The sequence below is a fragment of the Electrophorus electricus genome, chromosome 13 (genome assembly GCF_041902795.1).
Source record: "Electrophorus electricus isolate QZ-2024a chromosome 13, ASM4190279v1, whole genome shotgun sequence".
Lineage (NCBI taxonomy): Eukaryota > Metazoa > Chordata > Actinopteri > Gymnotiformes > Gymnotidae > Electrophorus > Electrophorus electricus.
Genome location: NC_137509.1, coordinates 7,876,271 through 7,900,000, shown reverse-complemented (window position 1 = coordinate 7,900,000; position 23,730 = coordinate 7,876,271). Strand labels below are relative to the sequence as shown.

The 23,730-nt window shown below is 49.2% G+C and overlaps 3 protein-coding genes and 1 long non-coding RNA gene across 4 annotated transcripts in view; 1 reads left to right on the top strand and 3 right to left on the bottom strand.

Annotated features, from left to right (window-relative positions):
• LOC113589008 (uncharacterized) overlaps nt 1-2,242 on the top strand; it is a 9,961-nt gene extending 7,719 nt beyond the window's left edge. Inside the window, exon 4 of the long non-coding RNA XR_003411905.3 lies at nt 645-2,242. This is a non-coding gene — a long non-coding RNA (uncharacterized LOC113589008). The remainder of the gene's footprint in view (nt 1-644) is intronic.
• The window catches only part of efnb3b (ephrin-B3b), a 63,293-nt gene extending 52,824 nt beyond the window's left edge, over nt 1-10,469 (bottom strand). Inside the window, exon 1 of the mRNA XM_081694990.1 lies at nt 9,169-10,469. Coding sequence (XP_081551116.1) covers nt 9,169-9,317 — 149 coding nt within the window. The 5' untranslated portion in view covers nt 9,318-10,469. The remainder of the gene's footprint in view (nt 1-9,168) is intronic.
• An 809-nt stretch (nt 10,470-11,278) lies between these two features.
• Nucleotides 11,279-14,481, bottom strand: si:dkey-111f13.5 (uncharacterized). The gene is made up of 7 exons (XM_027028452.2): nt 14,400-14,481; nt 13,714-13,904; nt 13,281-13,359; nt 12,623-12,846; nt 12,378-12,505; nt 11,962-12,031; nt 11,279-11,563 (listed from the first exon to the last, which is right to left on the bottom strand). The coding sequence occupies exons 1-7, from the start codon at nt 14,479-14,481 to the stop codon at nt 11,411-11,413; spliced, it is 927 nt and encodes a 308-aa protein (XP_026884253.2). The 3' UTR covers nt 11,279-11,410.
• Nucleotides 14,482-15,270: 789 nt separating this feature from the next.
• On the bottom strand, nt 15,271-23,599 carry wrap53 (WD repeat containing, antisense to TP53). Its single transcript, XM_027028447.3, has 11 exons — nt 23,427-23,599; nt 22,444-22,898; nt 22,021-22,186; nt 21,773-21,868; nt 21,579-21,687; nt 19,905-19,993; nt 17,908-18,131; nt 17,346-17,557; nt 17,152-17,255; nt 16,918-17,061; nt 15,271-16,414 (listed from the first exon to the last, which is right to left on the bottom strand). The coding sequence occupies exons 2-11, from the start codon at nt 22,673-22,675 to the stop codon at nt 16,204-16,206; spliced, it is 1,587 nt and encodes a 528-aa protein (XP_026884248.2). The 5' UTR covers nt 22,676-22,898; nt 23,427-23,599; the 3' UTR covers nt 15,271-16,203.
• Between the last annotated feature and the right edge of the window lie 131 nt (nt 23,600-23,730).

Genomic DNA, 23,730 nt, shown 5'->3' with positions numbered 1-23,730 from the left:
TCCTCCAGTGAGGGAGCGAGTGTGAGAGCGAGTGTGAGAGGGCTCTCTGTGTGGACTGGAACAGGGCCCTCAGACTGTCAACACTATTGTGAGCATTTCATTCTGTCCTCTGAAAGCAGGGGTGTGTGTGTGTGTGTGTGTGTGTATGTGTGTGTGCACGTGTGTGTAGCAGGCAGCCTTCAGGGTCGTAATTCATTGACCATTGCTCATGCCCTGTAAGTGGGTCATGTCAAACCTCAGTATCTCTCACAGACTCCGAGACACACACTCCCACACACCCACTATTACTTTCATCTGATTTATTTAGTCAGGAGAGCTTGTTAAAAGGACAAAATGTGGCTGCATATGCTGGTAACACACACAGACGCGCACACACACTTCACTCACCAAACACCCTCCCCCCCCCCACACACACACACACTCCCTGTCGAAGTATTTTTAGCTCCACCATTACCAATGCCCTGTACCATACTCAAGTCAAAATCAGGAGACTCATTACATAAACAACATAGTCAGATACCATAGCGTTGGGCACTGGGAGACCTCAGCACGTGGGGGGTGGACGCAGGTTTTGAATACATGCGGCAGTACTCAGAAACCCGTTGATAAAAATTGTCAAATCCTTGTCTGTTCATGTATTACAGGCTTTTCCATTTAACTGGAACAGGCAGATGCAAATTATGCCTGCCTCCATGAACCTCCATTTAGAGGTGGGCGGGGCAGAGGCCTGCCATGCTATCTGCCTTTAACCCCAACCCAAGGGGACAGAGACAGATCTAGAGTCTGCCCTGACACCGGCCCTGGTGATACCAATCTTTATGATCAGGATGTCCACTCTGACCCCAGCAGTGAGGATAGCACTGGCTGTCTCGCTACTGTCTGCACCCAATCCAATGATTAGCACAAATCACCTCGTCTGCAGATCTGGAATCGACCGCACCCAGCAGGGCCCTGATTACGACTCTTACAAGGTGTCTACCCAAACTGATGAGAGATCAGCGAATAAGGGCCAAGATGTTTCCTGTGCCTAAGGGCTGGGGAGGAACTACCGCACCCATCTATTTAGCATGAGAATCCACAGAAACCGTTTTTTCTTTATCTACAGATCTGGGATCAGGCAAAAGCCCAACAGTTCCCGCTAGAATGAATGCCTCTAATGTTTGGGCACAAGGATGAAAGTGGTTGGATGCAAATGTATTGTTCATGAGGCGTTGCAAATAAATATTATGGCTGGTCAAATAGTAACTCTCTGTTGAAAATCAATTTCTGAATCTGTGTCTGGAGACAAATCCAACATTTACTCTAACAGCTAAAGTAGAAACAAACTACTTTTCCTTCCTATTCTTGATTTGCATCAAACGTTCATATCCTTTACTGTAGTATGCTTTGTAAATATTTTTCTAAATAAAAAAGGGAAATTTTATATCATGTATAATAACTGGAAAGTGTTTATGTACTTTGTAAAAGTCCATCATTTTTGTTCAAGAAGTACTCTTAAAAACTACTGAATAAGGGCAGTGATCTATGCTAAGAATATTTTAAATTGTTGTCTGGGAATAGACATAATGTGGAATTGTTCCTTGTACATTTTCCTAAGGTTGTAATCATCTAAAGTCTTAAAACATCTTTAGCTCTAACTAAACCGGTGGAAAATGCAATGCAGTAGCTAAGATCAGTGATTGTGCGCCTACAGTTATTTCGGTATCATTACCTCTCAGTAAGACTGTTTTTCTGCTAGCTAGTACCAATGGAAGCTGATTTTAAATCACTTTCAGCATCTTTCAACTTGGCACCAAGATCGTTTCCCGTAACTTCTCCCATTCCTTCTGTGCAGTTATTCTTTTAATCCATCAACACACTGCCTTCTGGCTTTCCAATCGGAATGCCCTAGGCATGCTTGGCCAAACAATTATCTGGGATTGCTTATTATTATTTATATACGATGACTGACAACCAATGAGGCTTGTTGCACTGCTAATTTAACCAGTACAAAACACCCAACACAAACCGGTGTGAAAACCACCGTCGTAATGCACGTCTGTCTGGAGCAGATCAAGAGCGGAGGCTCCAGCACCCCACGAGAGACGGCGAGGCCGGTGGGAAGGGGAGGGGGGCACACGGCAGAGGAGACACAGGTCAATAACGGCAGCGCCGAATGAACCATGCAAGTCTATAGCAATATAGCCTGCACGTGGGAGGTGGGCCTGTGGCTAATCGACTGGCACTATCCGCTCAGCGCAGAGTTCAGAGAGCCAGTGTGGAGTTCATAGTCTACTAGGAGGTGGTGGTGGTGGGGGGGGTTCTCTCACTAACAGGAGAGTGAAATGTGGAGGAAAGATAGAGGAAAATGGATGCAAAACTGCATGGAGGGGGGAGAAATGTTTGGCCTGAATTTAATTTCAGATTGAGAATATGCACACTGGCCTCTTCTACTTCCTTCAACCTATCATGGTGTCTGTGTGTGTGTGTGTGTGTGTGTGTGTGTGTGTGTGTGTGTGTGTTCGCTTTTGACCCAGTCCTGCCTGATGGAGGCAGGAGAGGATCATCCTGATTAGAAGTTTGTTCTGTGTAAACTAACCTAATGAAAGAAAGAGCAAACGCAGACACACACACACACACACACACTGCTCACAGCTATGTGACCCTAGAGACCTGAGGATGGGATTAGCCATTTAGCCCAGAGAAAGAGAGAGTGAGTGTGTTTGTGTGAGTGTGTGTGTGTGTGTGTGCGTGAGAGAGAGACAGAGAGACAGAGAGAGAGAGAGAGAGAGCGAGAGAGAGAGACAGAGAGAGAGAGAGAGAGAGACAGAGACAGAGAGAGAGACAGAGACAGAGACAGAGACAGAGACAGAGAGAGAGAGAGACAGAGCAGCAGGTGGTACTGAGTCGCTCTTATAATAGAACATTATAGCTGCACTGTACAGTAAATGGAAAAGGAGTAGAAACAAAATCAGAGTGGGTTCAGCCTTGACTGACTGTCTCTCTTAGACGACTTCTGCCCATTTCCCTGCAAATGTTATGGTCTGGGTTAAAGAGGCCAGCTTTCATGGGTCCGGTGACGGCTGCACACACACACGCAGGGAGGCAAACAGTGAGCCGATGACAGACTTGCAGAAGGACCACACACACTCGTGAGCACCACACAGTGAAGGACCGCAGGGTGTTCTGGGAGCCTTCGGCTCTTCCTGTCGCACCGCACATGAGTGACTGGCCCTCCGTTGGCATCCGTGCGTGCATATGCATGCTTATAAGACACAACTTCTTTAGGAATCTCAGGACCCATTCAGTGTATGTATGTGTGCGCGGTTTGTTCCTTCTGTCCTGTTTTACACATTTTTACATGTTCATAAAAGACCCCACAAACACAATCCTGGTCTTCATGTCTGTACGACAGTCTCCGATTTCTGCCATGATACTTCCAGCTGTGTGTGTGTGTGTGTGTGTGTGTGTGTGTGTGTGTGTGAGAGAGAAAGAGAAGGACTGAGAGAGAGAGAGAGAGAGAGAGAGAGAGAGAGAGAGAGACAGAGAGAGAAAGAGAGAGAGAGAGACAGAGAGAGATGGAGTGAGAAGCTGGGCTGCAGAGACAGTGCAGTTCTTCTGCTACATCAGCTGAGAGCCATTTTCACAGCTTCTACTGCTGAAAGCTCATAAAGCCTTCAGCATAGTCCCCCCAAACACACACACACACACACACACACACACACACACACACACACACAACACTGATAAAAGACGTACTCATACACATACATTCGGACAACACACTCATACATGTACGCACACACACGCACACACACACACACACACACACACACACACACACACACACAGAGAGCATTACTCATGGCAGGGACTGACATCGAAAAACAAGAACTGAAACATCACTACTTTACACACACACACACACACACACACATACAAGCACATCCACCACTGTCATTTATCCTCATATCCACAACCCCTTCAAAACACACGCATACACAAATGCCCTTTTCTGCAGATTTGGATGCTGCTACAGAGACCAGCTTTTCGACCTTCCAAATTTAAGTTTAATCTGACTTGACCCTGGCACTTTAAGAGGAACCGGCCTCACCTGACTAGCCTTAATAGATCAGGTCTAATGCTATCTACTCACACTGTGTAACCATGCTTCACAAACACTGCACTATATGCTGCATAAGCCACTCTAAACATCCATCCTGGGTTATCAGCACTAAGATCAGTTTTGATGACTTCTCCTCCGTAAAGAGCTAGCGATGTGCAAGTAAACAACTTCAGACCTCTTTTACAGTTTAAAAGTCCTTCAGTCCTCAGACCTTTTACAGTTTAAAAGTGGTTTGGTTTTTTTTTGTTTTTTTTAAAGGTTCTGGACTTGTGCCGTTTTTGAGCCGTCAGAAACATCATGCACATCACTGCTGTGGATTTTAAATTTCACCAACCAACAGTGGGGCTTTCCTTCCCCTGCGCTCCCAAGTGGATCTGCACCTCCCTCTACTCCCCTGCGCTCCCAGGTAGAGTGTGCGGTATCTGCAGCTCCCTCTACTCCCCTGCGCTCCCAGGTAGAGTGTGCGGTATCTGCAGCTCCCTCTACTCCCCTGCGCTCCCAGGTAGAGTGTGCGGTATCTGCAGCTCCCTCTACTCCCCTGCGCTCCCAGGTAGAGTGTGCGGTATCTGCAGCTCCCTCTACTCCCCTGCGCTCCCAGGTAGAGTGTGCGGTATCTGCAGCTCCCTCTACTCCCCTGCGCTCCCAGGTAGAGTGTGCGGTATCTGCAGCTCCCTCTACTCCCCTGCGCTCCCAGGTAGAGTGTGCGGTATCTGCAGCTCCCTCTACTCCCCTGCGCTCCCAGGTAGAGTGTGCGGTATCTGCAGCTCCCTCTACTCCCCTGCGCTCCCAGGTAGTGTGCGGTATCTGCACCTCCCTCTACTCCCCTGCGCTCCCAGGTAGAGTGTGCGGTATCTGCACCTCCCTCTACTCCCCTGCGCTCCCAGGTAGAGTGTGCGGTATCTGCAGCTCCCTCTACTCCCCTGCGCTCCCAGGTAGAGTGTGCGGTATCTGCAGCTCCCTCTACTCCCCTGCGCTCCCAGGTAGAGTGTGCGGTATCTGCAGCTCCCTCTACTCCCCTGCGCTCCCAGGTAGAGTGTGCGGTATCTGCACCTCCCTCTACTCCCCTGCGCTCCCAGGTAGAGTGTGCGGTATCTGCACCTCCCTCTACTCCCCTGCGCTCCCAGGCGGAGTGTGCGGTATCTGCAGCTCCCTCTACTCCCCTGCGCTCCCAGGCAGAGTGTGCGGTATCTGCACCTCCCTCTACTCCCCTGCGCTCCCAGGTAGAGTGTGCGGTATCTGCACCTCCCTCTACTCCCCTGCGCTCCCAGGTAGAGTGTGCGGTATCTGCACCTCCCTCTACTCCCCTGCACTCCCAGGTAGAGTGTGCGGTATCTGCACCTCCCTCTACTCCCCTGCGCTCCCAGGCGGAGTGTGCGGTATCTGCAGCTCCCTCTACTCCCCTGCGCTCCCAGGTAGAGTGTGCGGTATCTGCACCTCCCTCTACTCCCCTGCGCTCCCAGGTAGAGTGTGCGGTATCTGCACCTCCCTCTACTCCCCTGCACTCCCAGGTAGAGTGTGCGGTATCTGCACCTCCCTCTACTCCCCTGCACTCCCAGGCAGAGTGTGCGGTATCTGCAGCTCCCTCTACTCCCCTGCGCTCCCAGGTAGAGTGTGCGGTATCTGCACCTCCCTCTACTCCCCTGCGCTCCCAGGTAGAGTGTGCGGTATCTGCACCTCCCTCTACTTCCCTGCGCTCCCAGGCAGAGTGTGCGGTATCTGCACCTCCCTCTACTTCCCTGCGCTCCCAGGCAGAGTGTGCGGTATCTGCATCTCCCTCTACTCCCCTGCACTCCCAGGTAGAGTGTGCGGTATCTGCAGCTCCCTCTACTCCCCTGCGCTCCCAGGTAGAGTGTGCGGTATCTGCACCTCCCTCTACTCCCCTGCGCTCCCAGACAGAGTGTGCGGTATCTGCACCTCCCTCTACTCCCCTGCGCTCCCAGGCAGAGTGTGCGGTATCTGCATCTCCCTCTACTCCCCTGCCTGCCGCACCTCTTCTTCCAAACAGAAGAAGATGCTACAGTAGAGTGTATATGACTGCAAAGTCATTTGTGTGGATAAAAGGCTGGTTAACTAGGCTAAATGTATCAAGAAGAGGTGCGGCAGGCAGGGGAGTAGAGGGAGGTGCAGATACCGCACACACCTCCTTCTACTCCCCTGCCTGCCGCACCTCCTCTTGATACATTTAGCCTAGTTAACCAGCCTTTTATCCACAGCTAATTAGCAAGTTATTAATTAATTATTGCAAATCTGGAGGGGATTGAATTTCAATGTGTGTTTCAGAGGAAACGGTTGTAAGACAAGGCACAGCTAGCATTAAGGAGTCAAGGATACACAAACGGCCCGACAGTGTTTATCATCGTATGCAAACGCTTACAGTTACACTTCTTATCGGAGTGTGTAATTAGACTCACACAAACATTTCATTTCATTTCAATACAGCACTGAATGCAGAAAAGCAGGTGAATTATCAGATCTGCTCATTGGTTTTCATACACTACAGGAAGTCAGAGGCCTGTTATGACTATCAATCCAATCATACGCGGCACAACCGGATTTCTTCGAAGAACTGCAACGCTGCACGTATCCCAGCAAAAAGGGACCAACAGCAAGCATGAAAATACTGATGGATATTGTGATATTACAGGTGCTTTGCACTGTGAAATAAGCTTGCAAAAAACTGCACTTTGCACTTTGAATAGGAGTAGCAAGCTTCATACTTGTTTCTGCCTTCAGACAAATAATCTATACCTCTTATTCTGTTATATTAAGTTGGGAGAGGTCTGTAGTATTCTGGTAAGAAAACTGGCCTTCTTCAGTTGTGCTCTCAGAGAACCAGAGCTCTTATACTGTGCCACATCAGAACATACTCACATAAGCCACCTCTCCTGCACCATATAGACTATTCAGGTCAACAGGCCAAGAGGGCGAAGACGTACACTTTCTCGCTTGACTCTCATATCACATTAGAGCAAACACGAAGGCCTACGGGAATCAAACTGTCTGCTTTAGTTGTAAAACAAATGTCTTTTTCTGAATCGTTCCCACAATGACCCAGTCGAATATCAATTTCAACATTTCATTAAATTACAGTGTCCAGCGAGTCGCCACGGAGGACTTTTGGTCTGTATGGATTTTTCCCAGTCCCGCTGCGGTCATCTTCAAGGTGATTCTGGATTTGTACTTGCATTTTCTTTAACCCTAACTCACACCGACATTCAGGACTTATTTTACATTTATGTATGTGTTTTATTGGCGCTCCTCACTTTTCGTCCCTTTCTCGGGGTACTCCTCACCAGCTGAGCAGTATCCGAACGCTACATGTGGTTTTAATCCGGCAGCGCCATCAAAATGAAGGCGAGGGGCAGAGGAGGACAGAGTGGGCAGGCGCGTAAGCGGATGAGAGGAGAGGGAGTGATGTGAAAGAGCTTCTCTAACTGAAAGCCTCAACATCAAAGCAGTGGAAGGTTCGAGGATGTCAAGGTCGTATGAAATACGCAACGTGGCCCGCGACAACCTTCACATAGTTGCGTTTACTTTGCTCTTGGCCGCCGTAAGGACTCTGGACGGACGTGGAAGGCGTCATCTGCGCGTGAGGGCGAACTTCAGCCTGCGCAGTGCTCGAGGGTTAAGGGACAGGCGCGAGTCCTCCTTCAGTGCGAGACTGCTATGCTGCGCGCACGAATGAGTGCGCGCTTTGGGGATTTAAAAAAACAAAAACAAAAAAAAACAAAAGTGAGGCGAGAGATTGCTTTAGCGGCGTCCATGCGTAATTCCGCGGTGTGAAATCAAACAAATTTGAAACACGGGGAGTGAGAAAATAGCGTGAAAACCAGCGCCGTTACCAATCTTCTCTAATCACCGCACACTTTCAGACAGGGTCGAGCATAAAACGCGCGGTCAACTCAAAACATAACAGATAGGCCCTGTGCGTTCGCACACCAAATTAGATCCTCCAAGCCTGGCTAGATTAATCCAGCTAACACTGACAAAAAAAAAAAAAACCTCATTAGGGGCGTCTGCCAGGGGCCACAATGACTGAATCACACCCTCCCTTAGCATCTGCCGAGGCGCGGAGCCTTCATCGCGCCACATGGAGACATTAAAAAGCTATTCGTCTTTAGGCAGCCGTGGCATCTCTAATAGCCCCTCATAACCTACATACCGATTTAGACCAGCCTAGAAGTGCTCCCACGATGCCGGGTGTCCACTTAAACAACCGAATAATGACAAAGGGGGTGTTTGAGAAAGTACCCGTTTAGAGTCTGTTCCTCCATAAATCCTCGTTTACTTGCCGGACTGAAAGGGACACGCAGACGGAGTCGTAAATATATTTTATTCCTAGCTGAAGTTACACAAAAAACACACACCCACCACAAATATCGCACTAAAATATTACAGTATTTAACAGGATTTACGAAGTGCCGTGGAATCACATTGGTGAATACTGAAATCAGTAAACTAAAAGAAAATAAACAGTAAACAGCGATGTAAACTTCGCCCTTCCTGGCCTGCGGCCGTGCCGCACGTGCGTAAAACATCCGTTAATAAGTGCCAGCTGCGGCGCGAGCGTGTCCACTGTGGACAGCCAGGATACGCCGGAATGACCACGGGAACCACACACAGGTCGGACAGCTAAAAGAAACGCCCGCAAAGAAGTTAAAGTCACTGCTCGTTAGGTTTGCAACCAAATATTAACAAAGGCCCCACTGTTGCATTTTTAGAACGTAGACCACTTCGCGCGGTGTAGGCTTGATATAGTTTAATAATATACCAAAATACACAATGAAAACATTTATTTATAGAGGAATATAAGCTCTAAAAGGGCTACGCACTGAGAAGCATGGGCGCTGTTATTGTAAAGGCTGCCAGTGTCGGAAAACTACCCAACGGACGCAGTGAATGAAATGTGGCGTCTATTAGTGTGGCTTCAGTGATGCTCGTAACTTCTGCAGTCGCTGAGCTCGTCAGCTCTCGGCACTGGTCGCTGACAGTCTGGGGTGTTTTCAAAAGCCGTTTAGAAATTAAGCAACGCCGTCCACAGCAGGTTTAGTTTCAGGTCTTACCTTTTGTTTAGCGAATTCCAGTAGATTGGCTCCATGTTGGACGCCGTGATTCCGAGTAAATCCACCAAGAATATTAGGAGAATTCCCAACCCATTTCCACTTCTCCGACTCGCCATTTCAATCCCCGATACTCGTCTGTTTTCCCCCATCAGCAATAAGGGATATTTTCCCAAAGGCTACCGGAGCAGACTTTCCGAACAAAGCTGTAGCCCAGCAGGCTAGAGGTGAATCCGTCAGTGTGTGAGAGGACTGCGTGTCTCCAGCGCCCGCATGGATATCACCGGACACACAAGGCACAATTTAACACAAACACACGGTTACAAATCGTGTCCACTGTGAGAGATCACAGAGGGGATCCTTACAACATCTGAGGTAAACGCGCACCTTTTACCAAAAGTCTAGTATTTCTTAAATGTAAGCTTGCGTGTTTTCTACCTTTAAGTACGTGCTCAAGCACTCGTAGAAGAATAAAAAAATCCCTTAGCAAAAGAATCCTTGAAGGTCGTTTCTAGCCGGTCTGGTCAGCTTTGGGTTTTTTTTCTTCTCAAGAGTCAAATATTTGTTTAAATTCTCGTTCTCGTGCGCTGTTTGTGGCCGAGATCTGTCTTCTCTCCCGTTCCTCTATTCCCTTTTTCTGTCTTTCTCCCACACACAAATATGGGGGAAGGATGCAAAAATCAAAACCCAAGGACAGACGGCTGCCTGTTTAGACCTGAGCACGTTTCCTTGTTTGACAAAGTTCCATTCTCACACCAGCACGCCGGTACCGAGCTCTCTGCGCGCGCGACTCCGACCTTGTTCGCGTGCTGGCGTGTCTCTCCTCTGAGACTCAGCTTGTAATTCCGCACACCCAGTGCCCTTAACTCAGCGCCCCTAACCCAGCGCCCCTAACGCAGCGCCCCTAACCCAGCGCAGCTCCTTTTGCGCGCTGGATTCCGACGAATCCAATCGTTTGTGTGAAGCTCACAAATCCGGATGAGAAAAGAAGACGAAAAAGCTAAAATAACACCAATAATGATAATAATAATAAACAAAAATTAAAGACAAAGTAAAAAAAAAAAACCCCACCAACAACAACCTTGATCTAGCGCAACGACCGTGTTAGAGATGCAAATAAATAAGTGCAAAACGTGGTACGGTGAAATGTCTAAGGTCCTAGTAACGCCTGAAGATGGGTAATCCTATTGGGCTGTGTCATCTGAAGAGTGGCTTGCTTATTTGCCTTGCTTGAATTCAGTGCCTGCCCGTCTCTGTCTCCTTCACTTGCGGAAAAGCCTGCTGGTGAGACTTGTCCTAACGCTGGCGGCGCAGTGACAGACTGGCTTGTTTGGAAACGGGAGAGGGAGGCGAAAGGGGAGGTGTGCGTTCAGGGAAAAAAAAAAAACATCTTCCGGCTGGCGGGCGCACTAACGAAGCAGATTTTTCTTTCGGGTTTTTTTTTTTTTCATAGGAGGAGGCGGTATCAAGCCTTGTCAGCCGCCCCCCTGTTCCATCACCCCTCATTATTCTCCTCTATTTCGAGTACGGGGGTCTCTATATGCTGCAGTGAATCAAGCAGGATAGTCTCTCTGCATCGAGCCTCCGGTGCATCTTATTCTAACACGAAAAAAAAAATATCACCAACTAGCCCCACCACTACCTCCTATACTTTTAACCCGTAGTTCCAAGCGCACTATCACACCATCACGCACGAAAACCGCCGCGGAGTCTGAAGCGCTTCAAGAAAATATTAAAGAGTTAGAGCGCCCCCTAGTGTATTCGCGGGTAACAGTGCATGTAATAGCACTTCGTGGTAGCGGAAAGGACGCTAATAAGTTTACTACGCGATGTACCGAGAGACCAGACACACTTTCTATAATCTACTGCTGGATCTCGAAACCACAAAGGAAAAACGTAGCCCAATACACTACAGTCTAGCGACCTACCAAGCAAATACAAATAACCAAAAACATGACAAATGTAGGCTACTACCCGAAAGAGCCAGGCAGACACCTGATGATTGAAATTGAATCCTGGGAGCCGTAAAACCTTAACTGCATCGCCACCCTGTGGACATGCCCTGGTACAGCACTCTCACCAACCCAAAGAACGAGGCTCGTTAAGGTCATCATAATACACCATCATTTAGGTATTTAATTGAGTATGTCACTAATGGAAACGTGCTAAAAATGTGACACAGTGAACCAAAAAAAAAAAAATAGTGCAGACAAATGTAGCAATCAAATACACAATGAGGCATAAGTCAGGGTATGGTGGGAATATGGCTGACATCAGTTTGTGTTGTGTTCTCCATGAGGCCTGGCTCCCTGCCAAGGCATCGCAGCTTTAACAGGTAATCAGAGTGGAGGGAGGTATCAGTCAGATCAACAAACTGCCTGTAGCTAGCCTGCACCTTCTGTGAGAGAGAGAGAGAGAGAGAGAGAGAGAGAGAGAGAGAGAGAGAGCAGTAGAGATGCCTGTGAACCAAAGAACTCAGAAAGAGAAATAATGAGCAAGATGAGACCAGCACAGAAGCAGAGGCAGCTAACAGAACTGGACAGGTGGAAAACGACAAACAGCACGAGCTGGCGACCCAGCGCTGAGGAGCAGGACGGAAGCAGAGGGCCCGCCTGAAGGGGCTGTGGCCCACGCAGTGGCGCAGCAAGTCTAAGAGGCGAGCAAAGGGAGGTGATGTGCTGGTATGTCCTGTGGAGGGGCCGGTCAGCTCAGTAACACGCAGGCAGAGGCCAGTGCTGAACCTGGGGCCCGCAGCTGAACTGATCATTTATTCATGACGTCGTCATGAGCGCTGACCTTGAACTCCGTCTCATACCACATCCGCTCCCTGCTGACCTGTACCAGAGTGCCCTGCAGCTGCTGTAGCCTACACACGCGCGCACGCGCACGCGCACACACGCACGCACACACACACACACACACACACACACACACACACACAGAGTTGAGTTAACATGCTAGACTAAGTTAAACGAGGAAGCAATTTACAAAAATAGCAATGAGAGAAAGTGAAAACTTATGAGGAAAAAGAGATGAGAAAGTGAGAATACAACAGAGTCAGGCAGAAAGAGAATGAGAGCAACAGAGAGAGAGATACACACATGTGAAACAGTCTAATGAAGAAATATTGCTGCAGAAAGGTGTTATATGGGACAGAGAAAGAACAGTTCTCTGTGTGTGTGTGTGTGTGTGTGTGTGTGTGTGTGTCTTGCCTGTCCTGAAGCAGCGATATCTCCTGGGCATGGCTGTCTTGCAGGGTTTCTCTCTCCATCTGAGCTGTGCTCCTACGCTCCTCCCCCACGCGGCGCTCCGCCACTGATACACACTCCTGCACATGCACCTGTGTGTGAGACACACGGGGACAGAAGACTGCCAAACCAACGCACAACGAGCTAGAAGCTATTTCTCCTACCCCCCCCTCACCCACACGCACACACATCCACCCACCCCACCCCACCTCCATCTGTTCTTTTATGACCCTCATCTCCTGCTCTCTCTCCAGCTCCGACTCCCCCTTCAGCTCCTCCCGCGGCCAGCCGTGTCTCCCCCTCCGTCTGTTCCCTCGGGCCGGTGCAGCGAGCCTCGAGTTGGGCCTGGAGCTCCACGCGCTGGCCCTGCGTCCTCTCAGCCCCCAGCCTCTCCCTGGCCTGCAAGGGCCTCCTGGAACTGTGCTCGCAGGTGCTGCCGAGAGGGAGGGAGAGAGAGGAAGAATTAAAGGAATGAATGGACAAATAATCAGACTGGGAAAGACACAGAGGTGGAGAAAACAGACATGGAGCGAGAGAGGGATGGAGAGAGAATGGAAGAGAAGGATGAATGATTAGGGCTGGCAAGGCTGACTGTACCCAGCTTCTGAAGATAGTGGCAGGCTCGCGCTTTGGCTGCTGTGTGAAGTCCCAATAGAGCAATTACACAAGCAATTACAGCCCATTACATGAGGTCTCATCACTGCTCCACAAACACACACACACCATCCTATCTACCTTTGTCGCCTTCGCTCCATCTCCCTCTAGGAGGCACCGGAGACAGGAGTCCTGAAATATGCTAGGCTGGCCAAACTCAGTAAAGGCAGAGCAAAGCGAGGCGTTTCTTCTAGGAAGGATTACAAAACGTACTGCAAAGCCTCTGCGGTCCCAGAGCTTCTCTGGCAGCTGCAGCAGGATTTGCTCTCACACTCACCAGAGACCGGCGACTCTGTTTTTTATGATAAAAATTAATAAAAGACTGTTAAAACACCGTTAAAAGTAGATTAGCACAGATGCGTAACTTTTAACAAACCCCGCTAATCCATTGTGGCCATATTAAATCTTGTAAATGTTTTATCCTAATCTGATTTCTGTAAAATAGGATTTTTTTTTTAAGACTATCCAAAGACTACCATGCTGTTAACACTTGGGTCTTTTTCCCAGTGCTGACTGAGTAAATGTCTCAGGTTATACTGAGGACAGGACTCCAAACACGGAGAGGCTGGAGGTCCTTGCGGACCAGCCTATGAGCCGCCTCTACTGCACGATGTTCGTTGTGGGTTCAGATGAACACAGCGGATACCTCCTCTTGGACCTTCAGGGCTTTCTCTGTCTCCTTAGTAGCCGCACGCTGGACATCCTCCTTCCAGGCACAATCGGGCCGCACCGCGCGGTCCAAAGGCAGGCTCGTGGCAGGAGCGTTTGGGAATGGTGCAGCGCGGGCATCTGCCGCGGTGGAGGCGGACACCCGAGCCCGGAGCCGCTCTCCTAAAGCTGAACGAATCAACTTTTTGCTCTTATTTTACGAGAGCCACCATTACGTCAGCACTGAAGACAGGCGAGGTTGAGGAGAGCCAGCGCTCTCAGGGAGGCTGGCGCACTACAGACCGCCAGCCAGATAACAGTGCGCATGGAGCACTTGAAAATGCCAGAGTCATTTGTCTAGCTTTGGAGTGGGAGACTAGCAATTAGGGGATTGTCAGTGCAGGGCTGTGTTTAGGTTGTTAGGAGTGAGGGAATGTTCTGTACTACCTTCCACTTGGAAACATGTTACTGTGGAAGCGCTGCGTGTCTGAGTGCTGAGGTGCAGTGAAAGTTTTTTAAAGTGCGTGGGAGAGACAAGGGAAGAGAGAGGGAGAATGGTTGCCCACCGAATAAGTGATTGAAAAAGACCAAAGTTTGGCGTAATATGTATTTTTGTGCCATGAATTGCGACAAATTCACAGAAAGTGTGTGTGTGTGTGTGTGTGTTAGAAATCCTGCACTTACCAAGAATGTGTGTGTGGCGGATCCTCTGGGTGGTCAGAGTTGTCCTGCTGACCATCCTCTCCAGGGCCTTTGTGTCTGACATTCACACCCCGGGGGAGACTACAGACCTTGGTCCTTTTCTAGCAGCAAAATTAGGTCCTTGAAAGCACCACAACCCCCCCCCCTTTATTTTCAACTCTGTTCTTCGCTACTTCTCCCTCTCTCTGAAGTTTGTCGCTAGGCAACTTGGAGAACACAACAAAAACTGCTCCAGTTTGGCAGTGCAGAATAAACTAAACCAACGGATGCAAAGCAAGACATTTGTTTGGTTATTGAAGTGTGTATGTAAGGATGTTTTATGCCTTGTCTTCCTCAGTTCTGGTTGCATTCAAATTCCTTTCTTCAGCGTTTAAATTTTTTTTTTTCTATTCATTTATCAAATTAAAAGAAATATTAACATTTAAAATTTATGATGATCAATCATTGCTATTCTTTAAATACAAAATGTTTAAAAAATGCAATAAGATCAGGGAAAAACTTCATGGAAACCACTACGAGACAGAATAATCTATGCAAGAAGTTTTCTGGATTATTTTTCCACTGAAATGCCCCAGCAAAGGTTACACTCCACCCTAGTGGCCAGAGCTGGAACAGCATTCAGGCTCACAGCAAGTGTTTTAAACAACCATGTCTCCTGGACGTGGAAGCAGCAGCTGGTGCAATGTCAATTATTTACAAACATCTTTATGATGTACTGCATATATGAGCATTTACAAATAATCATACTATGAAACATTCAGAGGAGCCACTCTATGAGAACATGTGTAAAACCAGCTTCTGTGAACTACAAATCCTGCTTCAGGTTGATCATAGCAATAGACAGGCCAGGAACTTATTCAGAGGTTTGCAAAAAGACATTTTTATTTGCATGAAGATTTACAATATTATGAAATGATCCATCTACAAACAATACTGCACGTCAAACAAGGAGCACGTCTGGCAAAGGTGAAGTATTAACATCTGCATCCAAAAAACAAAACAAAAAAACCCAACCCCACAACACAGCCTTGCATACAAAAATAGCACACGCAAAATCATCAAAAGCTGACTGTTCCCCCCACACAAAACACCTGTAAACATGGATATACAGAATCAGTCAGTGATTCATTGAGATTCAGTGAACAAAACAGAGTGATCAGCTGAAGCTTGCTGTCTCACACACACACACACACACACACACCACTGACTCGGAGAAAAACACTTCACTAACGCACAAGGCTAAAACATGGCACACAATAATAAATCTCCAGCACGTGTGGGTCAGAGCAGAGGAGAGGTGGGCGGTGAGTGTGTGTCCAGACCCACTTGCATCACTTCTCCCCTTAATCGGCCCCAACATGACCCGACAGAGAACAGGAAAAAGCCGCGAGCGTACTGCAGTTCAGCTAATTCTTTTCACAAACTATAACGCTCTTACATGAAAGGCAAACATGCCTGATAGTTGATGGTGCTGTGATGAGGCGAACTGTTACAGGAGCAGAGTCTGGTGCAGGCCTTGGAACTCACACACATTGACTGGCTGAGCTCTTACATTCCACAGTTCATTTCTCCTCATAATCCACCGCATAAAGGGCTTACATCAAAAAGAACTAAAAGCTTTTTAATAATCAAAAACAATCAAATCTTTCAACTCGTTGGTCCTAGACTGTATCAGTGAAAGAGACGTAAGAAATTCTTAAGGGCGTCGCATAAATCTGGATTTGACCATTACATTCACCATTATAAAACAGGCAGTTTGAAGGTCTGGGTTTAGTGGTTACGGCTGCTAAACTCCGGTGTCGTGGGGCATGGGTTGCCCCTGCCCCTCTTTGCTGGTTGAGCCCTGTGGTCCAGCCCACCACAGCGTGAGCGCATTGTCCACGCCGATGCTGTCTGATGACATCACCCCATCCTCGTCAGAGCTGGAGGCATCACCGGGCGACGGGAAGTGACGCTGACCGCTGCACGACGCCACCAGCGGCATGAAGGGGTGGACGCTGGGCAGAGGAGACCAGGGGCTCAAATTAACAAAACTGACGTGTAACATTTCCAACACAGCAATGCACAAACCACCTGAAGTAAGATATTCAGAAGCCATTTTATCCATGTGCAGTGACAGACTTGCAGAAAATGAGAGTGGCTAAAACAATGACCCTAACAAATCTCCCTAAAGAGATTTCCTCGTGTGGGTAAAATACTCCACCCCCATCCACACAGCCACCCATACACGCAGAACTCACGCCCATCCACACACCCACCCATACACCCAGAACTCAACCCCATCCACACAGTCTACATGTAAGCTGGCAGGCCAATGCTGGTGCACTGGGGGGCAGGACTATGCCTCGCTTCCCACACACAGTAGGAGCCAGCTGGGCGCTCCTGTCATGGACGGCCATGACATCAGCACTTGATCCTAGGCCCCAGCAGCAGGGAGCAAGCGATTCTACTCAAAGAGCCACTATGCGTGAACACAGCTGAAGAGGGGTGGTAGTGTCACCTGGTTCCGTTGGTGCAGTCTCTGTGAGCCTGAAACTGAAGGAGAGGCTGCAGTACCTCTTCATTACCATCAGGAGGCGCTGTGAGTGTGTCCCATACTGACATTGCCCCATCCGTGTCACCACTTAACAGGTATCGGCCAGACCTGAACACACAGACACAATGTGAGATATTACAGAAGCAAACCGTGTGCTACAATATCTTCATGACCTGTTCATACAAGGGTGGCACTTACGGGTCCAGGTCAAAGTAGATGCGCTGATTAGTTCTCACAGTTCTGGGCAGTGAGAACAAAACCTGACCCGGGTCCCTGAGGTCCCAGCATAGGATCTCTGGGTCCTATTCCCACACACCCACACACACACACACGTACGTGAGGCATGAAAGCTAACAGCATGCCACCTAAGCCTCTTCTCACGTCTCGCTCACCTTGCGGCTGCCAGTGTACAAGTGGTGCCCGTCGGGTGAGAAAAGCAGGTGGGTGAGTCCTCCGCGGTGGCGCTGGGGCAGGAGGGCGAGCAGAGAGCCGTCGTCACACGAGTAGAGCCCCACAGTGCGGGAGTACGACCCGCAAGCGTACACCGCCTGGAAGGGACTGAACGCCATGCAGGAGATAATACCACTCTGTCCCTGCTTCTTAACTGGTGGGGGGGCAGAGAGAGAGAGAAGTCATGGTGAGAGAGATGAAAAGAAAAGAATTTAATTGGAAATATTTCAGGCGTATTTCTCGTTCCCAGCATGTCTCCTGCTAGAGCTCCTAACAAGCATACCTGACCATTATTAATCAAAACCGTTCAATTAGTAGTTTCAGTTTCACAGTCTGGAGTCCTAATTTTAGTTCGCTAGCATAACACTTCGAAGTAAATGATCATGTTATTCTATCTCCAGCAGCGTGGACCAGCTCCTTTTAGACCCGATTGTGAGGAACTGCAGTCGTTGAGCGGAGAACGGAGAGGAGGAAAGTTCCAGAAAAATCAGCATGTTGCCTCACCTACAGTGGGCCTCTCCTCACAGTCCCTGCCCGGACGATCCGTGCGGAACACCCGCACGGCCTTGTCGAAGCCACAGTAGAGCCGGGAGCCGTCCGGAGAGAAACACAGAGAGTGGGCGGCCGTTAGCTCGTCCAGATGGTTGTAGGGTCGAAAGGTTGCACGGAGGTCACCGTAGAAGGCATCCCATATATGGACAGGGTTGTCACGGCTACTGCTTGCAATACTAGATGGAAAGACGGTGGGGGTAGAAGAAAAAAGGAGAGAAGAATAAAACACTGAGGAGTGGGCTAAGGTCATGGAGAAAGCACAGCCTGCCAGAGATTAAAGCAGGAACTGCCATCACAAGCCCATCAGTCCAAGGCCAATTTCAACCAGACAGACAATTAAGTCTATTCTACCCCACGCCTTCCTATTCAATTCACTTTACATGCACAGCCCCAACTAGCCAGCAATGGGGAAACTTTAAAAATGCCACTTCACTGTGGTGCAATTACACTTCCCTCCGCGGGAGAATATAGCTGCGCGTCGCACTCTCATCCTGCCCTTTGTTCTCGCTCGGGGGAAAAATGACGCACAATTACAGCCGTGCACTTTCGCAGTTTTGGCCGGACTGCTTCCCAGCCTGCAAAAACGGAGGCTCTCCGGCAACGGTTCGACCGGCTCTCCGCGAGAGTCGCGCCTTTTGAGCACTGGAAACAGAGACCATATATGGAGCCAAGATGGAAGGAGGACAAAAGAAAGCCCCCACGCCACTGCATCGCGCTACGCTGAACCCCGCCGGCCCTCACTGCAGAAGGCAATTCTCAACACGTTTCAGCGGTCAGAATGGCTCCCCTGCATGGACACATGGCTGTCGGTCAGGGCCGGGACGGGTTCGGAGACCCGCTGGCAGGCTTCAGAGGTTTTAGTTTTGCGAGTGCCTACGTCTTCAGGGTTTGCTCCCACTTCCTGCTCTTCATCATTATACACTCGCCCTCTTTCTCCGGTGTGTAATTTCATACTTGACCTCCTCTCGCCCTGTTCTCATTCACTGCAGGGTGATTGGGGTTCTCCCAAGCAGTGTGCTTGATCAGCATGTCAGAGTGTAACAGGACATGGTTAACGAGCCGTCTTTGCCTCTGCCTGCGGCAACAAAAGTCTCCTTGGAGACGGCAGACAGCACAGACGTGGGCTCATCTGTGTTTGGATGAAGGAGGAGCTCACTGGGCTCCTGGTTCATGCCCAGTGCCAGCAACACTACACAGGTCCTGGGGTGATGCCAGCCAATGCCTAGGGCAGATCAAAAACTGTTTAGACTGTTCTCAGCACTGGCAAAGCTACATGGCCCAGGCATGCGCACGCACAAAGCGAGAAAGTGAGGCAAAAACATGCAGTTACTGATGCAATTCTCGGCTTCTCTCTTTGGAAATCTCTCGTGGAGTGCTGCGTTTGTAAGAAGGCCGCTGAGTCTGAGCAGGCTATCCACTGCCCTTATGACCGCCCGGCTGAGCGGCTTTGTGATGTCGGGAATGATGGAGCACACCAGGCTGCCTCATGAAGCAGCCCTCAGAAACATACCCCCAGTGAGTCCTACAGTGTTCAAATGAGGTCCAAGTGGAACACACCACAAACCTTTACACAAAACCAGAGAGAATTTAGAGAGAATACTGGTTTGCCAAACATCTACAGATAATTTCGCTCATGCTATGAAAAATAATAGGGCCACATATTACCAATACCTTTTGTATCTGTGATCATTTCTGGACACCATGAGTGAAAAAATGACTGGCCAGCTGAACAGACAAGGCCCAACAGTGAGAGTTTAGGCATAAATGTGTTTGAGCAAAGGAAGTCAAAGAGAATTTACTGGGACAGTAACAAGACAGACAGACAGGAAATGTCCAGGAGATAAGCACAGACCTGTATAAAGCCAAGGCAGAGCTGTCCCAGATTTCACATACATCCAGTCCCTAAACACCTCTGACCGCAGAACTGATAGAGGAAGACGGAAACTCACAAACATGCATCTGGGTCCAGGGAGTTCATCTTTGGGAACCAGCAGTAATCATAGATGGTGTCTCCCTCAGTCATCCGCAGCACAGGACTCTAGGAAGAGGCAAACAGTTGTGATGAGGTGGTAGAGATTTCAGCGGATCCTGGGAAGAGCAATGAAGCAGCTGGCGTGAGCTGCAGCACCGCTCTCCAGCCCACAGGAAGCACCTCCCTCACCTGCCCAGCAAAAGCCATGTTCACGCTGACTCGATCATGAGCTGCAGGGAAAAGCCATGGGGAGTGAGCGTGGGGCTCACGCGCGAGGGAGGGAGGGAGGGAGGGAGGGAGGGAGCGTGGGGTGCGGGCAGGCGGGAGGGAGGGAGCGTGGGGTGCGGGCAGGCGGGAGGGAGGTTAGCGTGTGTATGGGAGGGAGCATGGGGCTCGCGCACGTGGGAGGGAGGGAGGGAGGGAGGGAGGGAGGGAGGGAGCGTGGGGCGCGTGCGGGAGGGAGGGCGTGGGGCGCAGGCGTGTGTGTATGGGAGGGCGCGTGGGGCGCGGGCGTGTGTGTATGGGAGGGAGCGTGGGGCGCGGGCGTGTGTGTATGGGAGGGAGCGTGGGGCGCGGGCGTGTGTGTATGGGAGGGAGCGTGGGGCGCGGGCGTGTGTGTATGGGAGGGAGCGTGGGGCGCGTGCAGGAGGGAGGGAGCGTGGGGCGCGTGTGTATGGGAGGGAGCGTGGGGTGTTCTAAAAGAACACAAGGCAATGGAAAGGATTTTAATTCTATGTATTGAATGAGTGGTTCCAGGTCATTGCTTCCAGGTTGTTCTACCTGCTTTGGCTAGGTCCTTGGCTTGGATCAGCAGTCGATACTGGATGCTTTTAGAAGCATTGCCGTAACTGACCTGACAAGTTGCACACTGTGGTCATTAACCAGTTTGATCGTCAGAATACTACTGAGCTTTTTTACTAAAATGTGGGAGAGAAAATTAAAAACAAAACAAACACCACCACTTCACTAACCAAATAGTTGGTTATCAGAGGACTGCAACCCATCCCTTGTATAGCCATGAGATTCCACCACCTCAGAAAGACACGGAAAAACACTGAACATTAGCAGCACTGTTGGACCGAACATTCGGAGCTATTCGGAAGACAGAAGTCCACCACAGGAACGGATTCAGCCTCAAATCCTACTGGTATTCAAACCAAATAAAAATAGCAGGTATAAATTAAAAGGCCATAATAATGTCAAAAATGACCTTTACAGTTCAGACAAGTTGCCCTACATACAGCATAGCATGTGTCTTGTAAAAATGGGACAGAATAAATAAAACGTGTCAGTGAGCTCCCGGCTGGGCATTTGTGAAGTGGTAGAGCATGAAGCCTGCACACAGGCCTAGTTTACAGAAGCAGTAATCCCCAGCAACCTGTAGAATCACTGTCCGCTCCAGAATACGCAGGGGCCACGACGCCTGGCGGTATACTGTGCTAGCAATCTTGAGCAGAATACTCGGGACTGAATCGAGAGCGTGCGACAGTGCCTGAGGGCCAGAGCTCAAGCACTTGTTCACAAGAAAAACATCCCACAACTTTGTCCAAAGCTAATTAAGGACCTTTGCCAAAGTTTCTTAATGACCACTTGGTAATGCACCAGTATGAGTACCAGGGGCAGGTGGAGCAGTGCGAGAGCAGTGACTGACCATCTCTGAGAGCTCCTCCCAGTTGCTGCTGTAGAGCTCAGGTGGGAGGTTATACACACGCAGCACATTATCTGCACTGTTCGACAGGATGCAGGAACCGTCTGGCGCCCTGAGACAGAGAGGCAGGGTGAGAGCGCTTCAGTTTTCTGTCAGCTACTCATACATGCGGACTTCGGTCTTTATTCTTTGCTCACCATTTGCAGCCTTTGAGGTAGTTCTCAGGAGAATGGGTGTATTCTGCCCAGGAACCTGTCAACAGCTGGGGCTTCAGACCGAAATCCAGACCCAGGCTGCAGAAATATGGGAACAATATTAGGCCAGCATCACAGGCAAGACAATTCAGAACCCAAGGAGAAAACTGGGAAAGTTTGTGATTATTGCAGTTGTTAATCTTCACCAGCATTCAAATAAAGACCCAAATGAGGGCCAAAAATGCACTTACTACTGGCTCCGACACACACTGTCCTCTGGACTGCTGTCCCCAAGCTCTGCTCCTCCCTCACCCTCTTTGATCATCGTTCCTTCCTCTTCTCCGTTTTGGCACAATTGCTCCTCTCCTTGCCTTACTTCTGGAACTCCATCACCACTGTCCCCTGGAAGACCGAGCACTGTGGGACCAGTGAAAAACAGACACGCTTGTAGCAAAACAGTGCTGTGCTGCACTGCGAAGCCATGCACGTTACGCACTGATACGACAAAGAATCTGACAGGTCTTAGGTCACCGAGATCAACTGACCAATCGAGTGTAGTGGCTAGATTACAAGTGCTCCTCTAAAACTAATTCGAAATAAATAATACTTCAAAAAAGGCATAAATGGCTTTAAAAGGGGAAATGTTACATAAGGATCCCAAAGATGAACCTCACCTAGTTCTGAGGCTTGATCCTCACCAACTCCCAACATGGTCTCTGTGCATGATTCAGACAGGGCAAGGGCCACCTGTATGCCTTCACCTACACATGGCTGCTTGACAGCAGGTGGTGCATCCTCCACCTCCTGGTGTTCCGTGCAGGGTGGAGGAGGCTCTGCCTCCTCAGTAGCTTCAGGCTCCTGCCCTGCTAAAGCTCCCCCTTCACTACTAGAGCCTAGATCAGACATAACAGCAACACCCTCTGTCTCTTGTACTAAAAATACTTTATATCTGATCTGATATAAAAATGCTTTATGTCTGATCTTCAGACAAGTTGGTTTTATGCGCGTTTGTCTTAAATGAGGCGGTATGTTCTTATCTCCTTGTCAGACAGGTGTTACTAGGGTAATGTTTCTTGCGAGGGTATTTCAGTCCGAGTCTTGACGATACTGACAACATCACAACAGAACCCTGAAAAAAGAAAAAAGAAATGAAAGCGACAGAACCAGCGACATCATATAGGTTATACGCACATTCCCGAACAGGCCTAATTAAGTTAGTTACAGGTCATCTCACGCAACCTACCAGGGACTGCTGGCGACATGAGGCTTTGAGCCAAACTAGCAAGGCCAGAGACATGTCGGAATCGCAGACCATCACTGGCTACCTGTCCCTAGTTATCGGTTGTAGGCAAAATGTCGTGTGACAACTGGAGACTTAAGATGTTTGCTGAACAATGGGCAGCTATCTCGTTAGCTAACCGTGATCAAGTGTATAATTTAGCTAGCTAGCTCTCCGCTGGACCAGCTGGAGTCGTTAAACGATGAACTCTAGCCCTGAGCCAACTTAATACGGTGAGAAGCAGATCTGTAGCTAAGTAGCTAACTAGGGTAGCTAACTGACTAAAAAGTCAAGCATTCGTCTCGGTGTTGAATGAAAAAGCTGCCTAGTCATTCCCTGATGTTCCCCTTCCTCCCTACGACTGCTATCACCACTTACCATTATTTTAATAACATGAAGGTGCAACTGGAAATCAAAACACTAAGGCACGTGATTACCAAAAAACTCGCACGTCGTGTTTATATACACACAGGAGGCCGCCATATCGCGAACAGAAATATCGCTGAACTGTCGCGATATTTGTCTGTGCATCGATCACCTTTACGCCGTGCTGCTCAGTTCAGCCACGAGGTGGCAGCCTTGGACAGAGGCCCATCCCGCTGCACCTACATTACCCCCGCGCACAGGGGCAGGGCAGTTACAGGTCTCTAACAGAGGGTCATCTGGTGGAAAGGTGAAAAGT

Coding starts and splice junctions, on each gene's coding strand:
- si:dkey-111f13.5 (XM_027028452.2), bottom strand. CDS start 14,481: ATGTCAGACACAAAGGCCCTGGAGAGGATGGTCAGCAGGACAACTCTG. Junction 12,032..12,377: donor ATATCGCTGCTTCAGGACAG/GCAAGACACACA, acceptor GCGCGTGTGTAG/GCTACAGCAGCTGCAGGGCA. Junction 11,564..11,961: donor GGTATGAGACGGAGTTCAAG/GTCAGCGCTCAT, acceptor TCTCTCTCACAG/AAGGTGCAGGCTAGCTACAG.
- wrap53 (XM_027028447.3), bottom strand. CDS start 22,675: ATGTCTGATCTAGGCTCTAGTAGTGAAGGGGGAGCTTTAGCAGGGCAG. Junction 19,994..21,578: donor GGGAGGAGCTCTCAGAGATG/GTCAGTCACTGC, acceptor GCCTCTTCCTAG/AGTCCTGTGCTGCGGATGAC. Junction 17,256..17,345: donor TGTACACTGGCAGCCGCAAG/GTGAGCGAGACG, acceptor GTGTGGGAATAG/GACCCAGAGATCCTATGCTG.